Raw genomic sequence first — 10,649 nt, forward strand, 5'->3', positions numbered from 1 at the left:
CGATTTTATAGTCCACTCTCACGTGGATCTTAAGATAATAGAAAGATGTATATGACAAAACTATATTCATTTTTATTAGCTTATTATTATTATTATTATGGCGTGTAATATATTTTAATCTATTATATTTGCAATTGCGAAATCAAATAAGAGTATGATTATAATTTATTTTGAAAAATAAATTTTAAATTTTATAAATTAAATATTATGATGTAAATAATATGTTCTAGACATACTATTTTAAAAATATAATAACTTCTAATAGAACTAACAATATTAAAAAAGAAAAAGAAAAAGATTGTAAATAACAGCTAGAAAAAACCAGTTTAGAAGACAAACCAACCCCTGCTAATATATATAAATAAACTTCTCAAAGTGAAAACTGAGGAAGCAGGCTGAAAATGACCTCTGACCATCTAAAATGTCTTCATCCACGAGTTTCTTATTCAAAGTTTGAACCAAGAACAGCCAATTTCCTCCTAAAACGTGTTCTTTACTCAAATATATATATATATATATATATATATATGCATTGCCCAATCCATGTCGAGTACATACGATAAGGTTCACCAAATTAGTACAGAACATAAATAACACGATATTACCATAATAGAGTATTAAATCAATCACAATCTGGTTAATGAACTTCTGATCCAGTGGTACTTGTCCCCTACCCTTCATCTCAGTACGATCGCCAATACCCTCCCTACACGTCAATCCTTTAATAATAAGGGTATAGAAATGTTGTTAGATACAATAATCAAATGTTGCAATGTTGTGCAATTATTTTAAAAAATAAAATTTTTTATTTTTATATATTTTTTATTTTTTTAAAATAATTATACAATTTTTACGATTATAAATATTATTTTTTTAATAAAATAAATAAATTTAAAATTTAGGTAAAAAAATAATTTTTTAATAAGAAATCTTATTTGCAAAATTTAGGTAGTAGCTTAAAACTCAAAAATGTATCTAACCTTACCAATAACAATAACAATCCCAGTCAAAAGTTGTCGTATTAAACACTATTATAGATTTCAAACTTTCCATTATGCTTAGACCTAATTAATAGTTTTGTTTAAAAAAGTCAAAACAGTGTGTACAAGGACCAACTGCAGTCTGCACTGAAGTTGGGGCAGCAGCCTCGTGATTCATGAGAAACTGAGGAGACATTCAGTTCACAACAAAATACCAGTCCTTTCAGTCTCTCACTCCTTACGTACGTAGGTTCCAACTTCCTACATATATAAACCCTTCTTACCCATGTTTCCTTCCATTCTCCTGTCAATCCATTTCCTACCAAATCTTGTGTCCGGAAAACGGTGTATTCTGCATATATATATGGCTACCTCGTCCACTTTTACACCACCCTTTCACTCCACCACCACCGTCGATGACTGCGGCACCACCACACTCTCCGCCGTCCATCCGGATATTATTCAGACTAATATCTTAACTCGCCTCGACGGGCCCACCCTAGCCTCCGCTGCCTGCACATCCTCCCAGTTCTATGCCCTCTCTTCCGAAGAAAACCTTTGGACAAATATCTGCCACTCCACCTGGCTTTCAACCAAAACGCCGCTTCTCCTTCACGTCATCTCCACGTTCCCCAACGGGTCCCGCTCCTTCTTCTCCGACTCCTTTCCTCTCCTCACCAATTCGGACTCCACCCCTGCCGCTGATTATTCCTCGCTTAATCCCGAGTACCATCCGACCGAACTCGTCTCTGCCATCGATGTTTACTACAAAGGAAAGGTTGTTTTCTGCAAGGTCATCGAGACCGAGACCGTGACCGAATGGTTCCAGCGCTCGCCTTTTCGGCTCGATCTTCTGGACCCGAAAGACGTCGTCCCAACGCCGATACGGTTCAACGGCGGTGAGGAAATCTGTCGTGAGCTTACGGATGACCTTACGCTTAGCTGGATTCTGATCGACCCGAACGGACGGCGGGCGGTGAACCTCTCGAGCCACAAGGCGGTCTCGGTGGAGCGGCACTGGCTGAGCGGAGACGTGCACGTACGGTTCGTGACAATCCTGGCCGGTAAAAGAGGCACCGCCTCGGAGTTGGTGCAGTGCGGGATTGTGGTAACATGCGGTGGGTCCGAGGGAGGGGAACTGCTGGTGAGGGAGGTGAGCTTGCAGGTGGAGGACATGGATGCGATGCATTTGAATGGGAAGGACAGTTTGGTAATATTGAAGAGGAGTTTAGAGGGCGCAAAGGTAAGAAGGGGAAGGAGGGAATTAGACGAAGGAAGGAAAAGATACCAAGAGTATTTGGAGAGGAAGAAGGAGAGGAAAGAGAGAAGGTTGAGGACTGAAGGGGCATTAGACATGTTGTGTATGGCATTAGGGGCCTTGGTATTTTCCGGCTTCTGGTTGTATGTCTTGTGCAGATAAAGTAAACATTCCTGATTCCTCGTATGTATTAAAATTGTGAAAAACGAGTAGAATGCGAAGAAAATGAGTTATTTTGTTGTTGTGAAGGGACTGCCTTCTGATTGTTGTGAAAGACTCTTGGTCGGTATGCATGAAAAAGGCGCTGCGGGTTACGTGCTGATGTGGCAGTTGTGTCACCGCCATGTAATTTCCTTTTATTTAAAAAATAAAAATAAAAAAAGACAATCGGGACAAAAGCATAAAAAGAAACATTAGCCATTCTTTTGTCCGATTGGGTCAAAATAATTTCCGAGAAGTGATACAACATCAACAACTAAATCAGGCTTTCTTAATATAATAATATTTGTTTAAAAAATTTATTCATATCAAATTTAAGCAAAAGTAAAGAGAAATTTGAAAAAAATTATTACTTCATCGAGTGGTTGTTCAGAAGTTGAAGATAGGTTTGTGCTTTATCATCTGTTCCAAGAAATTGGGCGTCACTGTCATGATCGTGACCCACGAGCTATTGGGATACGACGCACAAGCCATTAGGATATACGACCCCTCCCTAACTCACTCATCAATGCTCGTCCCCAATAAGTTAGCGGAGGCTTTGGACACCGCTAACACGATCCAATACAATCTAAAGAACTGGCGTCAAACAAATAAAGCTTTGCTTACCCAAAAAATGGACCGACTTCGAAATGAAAACAAATCTCTATTTCAGCTGTTACAAACATTCTACTTAACGGAAGATAATGACATGAACAGAACCAATCAAGAGAGTACCACCACCCTTCCAATATGCAAGGAAACGAACTTCTCAAAGTTTACAAGCATCCGAAAGCCTGAAGTTCTAATGATGTTAGTCCAGAAGATATTATACTTCCCTCATTTGTGAAACTCGAGTAAACAAGCTATATACAGAACCGACCCTACACATATTTTAGACCCATCGACATCCAGAAGGAAAAATCACTACTGCTCTAATGGTACTAATGGATGGTTCACCTTCAAAATCTTCAGAAGGAAAGCTCACCAGTTCTCCGAAGGTACTCATGGATGGTGCACCTTCACCAATGCTTTGTAAAACATATCAATAAATTGATCGTCCTGGCAAAAGAACCGTTACATGAGTCAGCTGGTAATTTCAAAATTTTAAGCTAAGAGGCTTGGCATGTTGGGATTGAAGACATTCAAGAATAAAGAAGCACGCGCCTAACCACTTGCTAAGTTGCAGGCTACAGTTTATGCACTAGGCAACTTATCATAAACCAATAACCCTCACCATATGAGCACATTAATGCCTTGGCATTATCCTATATAACATGGTCATCTACAATGCGTTCCAAAATGGTTGACTTACTATATGAGCAAAATTATCACGTAAATATTGGACCAAAATTATACAGTAAATATGGGAACGAATTAGATAATGGGGGAAACAAAGAAAAAAGAAGCTTAATGGAAACACCTGAACAAGCATCAGAAGGGCATCACGAACTTTATCTCTGCTAATAAATGGTCCATCAATTTGAGGCGCAGAACTAGGAGTAAGAGACAGTGGTGGAGTGGGTGGTGGAAAGGGCTGAAGCATAGGAGTGCCATATGGGCGCTGCAAATTCAGAGGAGGATGCAGAGGAGCTGTTGGCACTGATGAAGAAATAGGTGGGATCATCAATGCAGATGAGGAGGAAGTGGTGGGTGAAAAAAATGAAGAGGGCTTCAGAAGATTAGTGACTTGATTGCTGCTTCTGATTGGATCAAGTGTGTCTTGGAGGGGGGTTGGATTGGATGAAGCCAAAAGAGAGAGTGATGGTACTTGTGGAGTTGGTGCAGGAGAGGAAACAACATTGGGCAAGTGAGACGATAAAGGGAGAGTTGCAGAAGAATGATAGATGGGCTGTGAAGAAGGTCTTGAGTTAGCTAGGTTTAAACCACCGCTTCCAATATTTGTAGCTGCCTGCAATAGTACGAGTGAAAAAATCTTGTCAGAAACGAGACCAAACAAGTATGATATTCATTCCAAAGGAAAAAAGGCAAGAACGAGAAAATTAAGAGCATCTCATGTTAGCATGCAAGCATACAGTATCATGATTGAAAAAATAAAAAAAACTTACAGAATATAGTATGGAACATCCAAGCCAAGCCATGATTTTTATGTAAACCAGGAAGGAATAAATATATTTATGGAACCACATATCTTTATAGCAATAAATTTATTTTTCTTTTAATAAGTAATAATACTTGATTAGAAAAAGAAGAAGCAAAAGGCACATCTAGGTATGCGGTGTGTATACATTGTATACAAGAAAATCACCTATCTAGAAGAGGAAACGATAAAAGAAAATCATAAAAAGAGCTGGCACATTAAAGTCTACAGAGGCTGTCCAGAGGAATACGGTATTAAAAAATAAAGAAAGCTTTCAATCACTCCCAAAAATTTATGCATTACATCCACCTCAGGCTAATTCAGTGTCTTTATAATGCATGGAAAAGCCCAACGACGGATAAACTAATTTTACAGTTATACCATATAATGCATGGTTTTTTCTTTTATTTGCAAAAGCAGTAAAAGCTTTCAGGACAATCTGAAAGACTATCTTAGATCCCATCCACAATCATTACACACTTATTTCATCTCAGGATGCGAGCGAGCAACAAATTCTTTTGGCTAACAAAAACAAGTTCATTTGACATCTTCACTACAACCCCAAAAGAAAAGAAAAGAAAAAAGACTATAACAATGTGCACGAAAAAAATCCTTGACAATAATTAGAATTAGGCCTTAACAGAAAAACTAATGATTAGAGACTAACTCTCTAGCTACAAGTTCAATATTCAGAAATGGAGTTAACTGTCTCAAAAAGAACAATACCACTGCTCCAAACTAATGTTAAAATTGAAGAGAGAATATTAAGAATCAATGGTAAACTAGAACATACACCAAAAATGCTCTGAAAGGAAGAATCTTCGGGAGCATCAGGGGCAGTTGATGATGGCTCCAGAGGACCCTCCATCACCGACATGGTTGGGACTGCTTCAAGTTCCTCAAACTCACTGAGTGTAGGAAAAGATTGAGGGGGCCAAAAAGAAGAAAGTAAGAAAGAGAATTAGTCATGATATTATGGCCAGCTTAAAATCAACATGATCAAATTATGGATACAACTAGCACCGATTATTGCTAAATAATTTCTTTTAATAAGTAATTACTAATATTATCAATGAAAAGTTATGGGGATGTTACCCAAGTACACACAGAGTATAGGAAAGGCACCTAAGATTATTACAAGTATTATCTGGCAAACACATTGTGAGTACCCAAGGACCAACATAAAAATCATCCTAATCTTAGCATCTGCCTCACTTTGAAAAGGAATACATATAATAACAATTTTATGACTCATATGGTCACCTTTTGCTTGGAGATACTTTTGACTTTGAAGGAACTTTCGAATATGCATTGAGAATCCTGTAGAAAAAACATGACAATGTCGGTCATAAAGCATCTACTTAACATCTTGATCTCAACGGCAGAATTGCAATGCAATTCCTTTATACAACATAAACATGTATAGCATCCAAGTTTGGTTTTAAAATAAGAAAATACAATACAAACATACATTAGCATAAATGAGAAAGTGATATAGGGAGTATATTCAAATCCAAACACACAAGCATCCCAAGGCACTCTGGTAATTTTCAAAAAAACCTTGCATCTAAGTTATCTACATTGTTCTGTCCATCAATATGCAGTACAAGCTGGGATGTTTAAAAAAGAAGTTAACAAGCAACAACACAACTAACTGAGCCAGGTAAGGAAAAAAATGTACCTAGTAAATAGATTTGCAACATCCTCACACTCCCGTGGATTGTAAAACCAAATACCATTAACTTCTTGGGATGCATTCCGATACAACAGGTAGGGAACCTGAACTTCATACTCAAAATCTCCCAATAGATTCTCCACTAGGTTATCTGTTAACAAAAAATAAAATAAAAAAGAGGTTAAAATGAAAATAGAAATAAGCGATAGAACATGTGTGAAGACCCAGTTGAGATCCATCTGGGCATTTCGAAGAAATCAAACTAGGAAACAAAAACTACTGTAGCTTTATTTCCAGCAGGTAACCAACCACAGGTGTCTTTTAACAATTAAATCAAGTTATCAGCTTGCAAGAAAACTCTGGATAATCATGTGATCACGCACTTCTTTCTGGTGAATTTCTCGGTTTGTTCACTATGGTATGATCCCAAGTGTAGTAGAGAAGGTAAGAGGCTAAAGAGACTTCTTTTATATGGTTATGGCAATACGTGCGTAGCCCTATTCACCATATTGTACAACATCAAATAATCCGCCATGCTCCCTTCATATCAAATGGGCCTTGATTTTTCTATTGGACCATGCTACTCGGACCGATATTTAACTGAGTTAGTCGACTAATAAGTGCAAATGCACTTTTTTTATTTTTTTCCCTTTTCTTTCAATCATTTTTTATACATCTTTAAACATTTTTAAAAAAAAAATACCAATTCACTAATAGTCATTTCCTAAATCATTAAATAAAAATAAATAAAAAATTCAATTGGTCACTTTTGTCTGTTCAACTAGCATTTTCCTTTTCTATTCTATTCAAAGAAACTACCAAGATTTACCACGGAATTGGAAAAAAAATCCATACACCTGCGATCAATATTGATTGAAATACTTCATATCCATTTAAACAGCACAAACGTTATCATCTTTAACGTTATAAAACTATAAAATCCGAACCTGTGTTACGCCGATTCATTACAATGAATTGGAACCGCGGTTGAGTGTTCCTAAAAACAATAACAATGGCAACAACAGCATTAGCAAGGCAGCCAAATTTGTGCACGTGATCACATAAAGTTTAACACGAAACTATATGAACGGCATAAATATTAAATCTTCACCCCGAACATAACAAAAATATCACCTCTTAACGACAAAAAGAGATCCTTCAACGTCTTTGCGACTCTGCAACCGCCCAATTTATTTTTTTTAGAAATAATAATTAAACAAATGGAAAAATATGTCGCGTAATTGCTTTAATAAGAGCTAAGAAATGGCATTAAGTAAGCCAAACAACGGTAGCAGGAATAGTTACGTTGAGGTTTTTTTCGATCAACAGATACGAAAAAATCTAAGATTCCAAACTTTTAATTTTCTTCCACTTTCCCACATTTACGTAGCAAGAAGAAAGAGTGGAATAATAAAATTGAGAAGCCCACCCATTGGTTGCTCTCGATATTGAACTCGTAGAACGTGACATGCGCCGCGGTGATCAAAATCTCTTCGATGAAGGGATCCATTCTCTGGAGCACGGTGAGGTTGAGCATTTTGGTGCTCTGCTGGTCGAGATTCGGCATCAATTTTCCGGTCTGAGACATATTTTCACTGCACGGAGAAAAGCCCTAAATCCTATAGTTTCCTTGCGGAGTTTCCTTTCTATTTACTTTCCCGGGAAAGTTGAGACAGCAACGTGAGTTCTGCTGAGCTTGCAAATTAGATCTGAGTCCTTGTAGTATGCTGATTAAATTACCGTAATAACCCTGATCTCGTTGGATTTTCAGTCTTTTCATTTCTTTTCTTTTCTTTTGAGAATCGCTTTAGCCGCAACTGAATTTTGAAAATCTCGGACGGTGATTTGAAATTTTGAAAATAGAATAACTTATATACGGGAAGAAATTTTTTTAACTGTACTCTTATTTAGCTATTCTCCTATACATACTCATTCTTGTTTTTTTATTTGTTTTTATGGCAATATATAAGGTTGTAATCAGCCTAATTTGGTCCCATTTTGAATAAAATTTAGAATCGAATTAGTATATACCGATTTTACATTTTTAAGAACTAATTCCACACCAATTATCCCATAAATCGATACTTTCAGTTTTATCAATTTTTTCGATTTAGTTTCCTAATTTTAATATATTATATAATATAAATAATAATATATTATAATATGAAAAAGTCTTCTTACAAGCGATTTTGAGCACCAAATCGCACACCAATATTGACATATAAGGCATCTATTTAATGAAATAGATGATCTTTTTTTCTCTCAAAATTTTTCTTTTTTAATTTTTCTTCTCAATAAAAAAATGTCATGTAATCGTTGGTACGTAGTTTTGTGCGCTTGTACCTAGCAAGGCTCTTATATACTATAATATTATAGTGATAATATATTGTAGTATATTATAATATATATTATAATTGTATTATAGATTATAATGATATATTATAATATATAATGATATATTATTAGTATAACTATTAATACAATAAACTATAATGATATAAGATTTTAAAATTAAATATTATATTAATTAGTAATTTATCATATTATAAAAAATTATTTTATATATAATTATATATTATATATAAAAATTATATATAATATAAAAAATTATAATATATATAAACCGGTTCAGTTTGGTTCAATCTAATTTTAGAAAAAGAAAAATCAAAACCGAGCCTATTATGACCGGATTTAAGAAAAATAAAACTGGTACTGGACCAAACCAAACTTGATACCGGACCTAACCCACCGGTTCGGTCCAATCTATTGGTTCACTGATTTTTTTTTAACACCCCTAGCAGTACATAATAGAGATGCCGATCTCTTAAGGCAACCAAATTATCAAGGCCAATCACTCCGGGACATTTTGACTTGGATTAATCTTGTTAAGAACACATATAAACATGACAAAACTCCCCTCTCATGGAAATTATGAACAATGGACAACTCCCATGTTCAAATTCAACATTATACATTATAAATCCTTTTTATTAGTTGAGGAAGTGTTAAGAGACATAAGTATTGTTCGGTTTTATCCAACAGTTGTGCCTCGTGCTAGTCGCTACGAGTAGTTCTATAAATAGGGACCAAGTGTGCAATAATTGCACTATTTTTTTTTATCCTCTGTCAAATACTAACTCAGAAGACAAACACCCTAACTCCCTAAGGGATTCTCACCAAATTGATCACAATCAAACAGATCAGACATCAAAAGGAAAAAACAAAGCATGGGTTGGAATAGTTACTTGCACTCAAATATTCAAATGTGCATAAATAAAATACAATAATTTTCATTATAACGCTTGCCATGCACACAGCGAAGCAAGTTAATTAACACTTACCAAAGAGTTCAAAAGAAACATCGAAATAACTTCATCAGACAATACAACACTCAAATATATTTAAGCACTTTCCCATGATCTTCTTAAGCCTTTCGGATGGCCAAAGCAGACAGAAGAATAAGGAACATGAACACAACAACCGAAACAAACGATGCCACCACAGCCCCACTGACTTTCTGGCAGAAATCACCAAATTGCTGGCAAATAGCGAGCCAATTCGTGTTGGGATTGCCATTGTGAGCCAAGTAGACTATGGCAGCAGCCGCAGCACCAGCAGAAGTGTTTAGAGTAAGTGCCACCTAAAATCGAATTAAGGCCATAGATTTTCAGTACTTCCAAATGAAAAAAAAAAAAAAAAAAAGTGATGGAAAATGAAAATTGTTTATGATGCCAAGTTAAATGGCTGAGGAGGTAACTTACTGTGTCCAAAATGAGTAGCAGTAGTCTTGGTGCGACTGCATGGGGACGAACAATGGATACTATGGAAAAAGGAAGGGAGAGTACAAGGTAGCCACTAACTATTGCCATTGCAATGACGAAAAACCTGCATGTTTTGAATGTCATGATGAGCATTTTGGTCCCAATTGTTCGTCAAAACTTGATTATACAAACCAATAGCAAAGGAGAAATAGCTAGAGAGAGAGTGAGAGAGAGATGAAAAATACGTACTGAAAAGTGGGTAAATCATCATAACTGGCTTCGAACTGGAAGAACTGTGTGAAGAAGGGAAGAGTCTCATCACTAGTACCCATGGTGGATGCGGCTGCCAGAGCAGCCACTATAGCTCCTAACCTCAAAATGAAGTCGAAAATGGCGACTCCTCTTTTCCATCCGCCTTTCTCTTGCTTGGCAACTGCGATAAGAGGCGCTTTTCCTTTGGCAATGGCGCTCGACTCTGGAACATCAATTGTGGTTGAATCACCGCTCCTCATTTCTGTGACGAAAACGAGTGATAAAATAATACGTAAAAGCTGGTGATGAGAAATGTTGATTAATTGAGAAAGACTCTGAAACTGTTGCTGATGAGAATGGCTAAAATAAAGAACATTATATAGAGTCTCACAAAGATATTGGCTCATGAAGAAGACTGATTTTATTC

At 36.3% G+C, this 10,649-nt stretch overlaps 3 protein-coding genes across 3 annotated transcripts; 1 reads left to right on the plus strand and 2 right to left on the minus strand.

The window, feature by feature from the left end:
- The first annotated feature begins 1,011 nt into the window (after window positions 1-1,011).
- LOC109004842 (probable F-box protein At2g36090) lies at window positions 1,012-2,652 on the plus strand. The gene has a single exon (XM_018983548.2). The coding sequence runs from the start codon at window positions 1,267-1,269 to the stop codon at window positions 2,398-2,400; it is 1,134 nt and encodes a 377-aa protein (XP_018839093.1). The 5' UTR covers window positions 1,012-1,266; the 3' UTR covers window positions 2,401-2,652.
- A 428-nt stretch (window positions 2,653-3,080) lies between these two features.
- Window positions 3,081-7,911, minus strand: LOC109004843 (mRNA-decapping enzyme-like protein). Its single transcript, XM_018983549.2, has 8 exons — window positions 7,639-7,911; window positions 7,344-7,384; window positions 7,157-7,206; window positions 6,216-6,360; window positions 5,798-5,854; window positions 5,328-5,442; window positions 3,857-4,345; window positions 3,081-3,495 (listed from the first exon to the last, which is right to left on the minus strand). The coding sequence occupies exons 1-8, from the start codon at window positions 7,795-7,797 to the stop codon at window positions 3,439-3,441; spliced, it is 1,113 nt and encodes a 370-aa protein (XP_018839094.1). The 5' UTR covers window positions 7,798-7,911; the 3' UTR covers window positions 3,081-3,438.
- Window positions 7,912-9,633: 1,722 nt separating this feature from the next.
- On the minus strand, window positions 9,634-10,482 carry LOC109004841 (casparian strip membrane protein 1). Its single transcript, XM_018983546.2, has 3 exons — window positions 10,220-10,482; window positions 9,971-10,094; window positions 9,634-9,849 (listed from the first exon to the last, which is right to left on the minus strand). Exons 1-3 carry the CDS (start codon window positions 10,480-10,482, stop codon window positions 9,634-9,636), a joined length of 603 nt encoding a protein of 200 aa, XP_018839091.1.
- Window positions 10,483-10,649: the final 167 nt, after the last annotated feature.

This window comes from Juglans regia, chromosome 4 (genome assembly GCF_001411555.2).
Source record: "Juglans regia cultivar Chandler chromosome 4, Walnut 2.0, whole genome shotgun sequence".
Classification (NCBI taxonomy): Eukaryota; Viridiplantae; Streptophyta; class Magnoliopsida; order Fagales; family Juglandaceae; genus Juglans; species Juglans regia.

What these genes read in the sequence shown, in the direction of transcription:
- LOC109004841 (XM_018983546.2), bottom strand. Translation starts at nt 10,482, where the DNA reads ATGAGGAGCGGTGATTCAACCACAATTGATGTTCCAGAGTCGAGCGCC. An exon ending in GATGATTTACCCACTTTTCA is followed by an intron (nt 10,095 to 10,219) that starts GTACGTATTTTT and finishes CAAAACATGCAG; the next exon opens with GTTTTTCGTCATTGCAATGG. An exon ending in TGCTACTCATTTTGGACACA is followed by an intron (nt 9,850 to 9,970) that starts GTAAGTTACCTC and finishes ATTCGATTTTAG; the next exon opens with GTGGCACTTACTCTAAACAC.
- LOC109004843 (XM_018983549.2), bottom strand. Translation starts at nt 7,797, where the DNA reads ATGTCTCAGACCGGAAAATTGATGCCGAATCTCGACCAGCAGAGCACC. An exon ending in AATGAATCGGCGTAACACAG is followed by an intron (nt 6,361 to 7,156) that starts GTTCGGATTTTA and finishes TTTTGTTAACAG; the next exon opens with ATAACCTAGTGGAGAATCTA. An exon ending in GTTGCAAATCTATTTACTAG is followed by an intron (nt 5,855 to 6,215) that starts GTACATTTTTTT and finishes TTTTTTCTACAG; the next exon opens with GATTCTCAATGCATATTCGA.
- LOC109004842 (XM_018983548.2), top strand. Translation starts at nt 1,267, where the DNA reads ATGTTTCCTTCCATTCTCCTGTCAATCCATTTCCTACCAAATCTTGTG.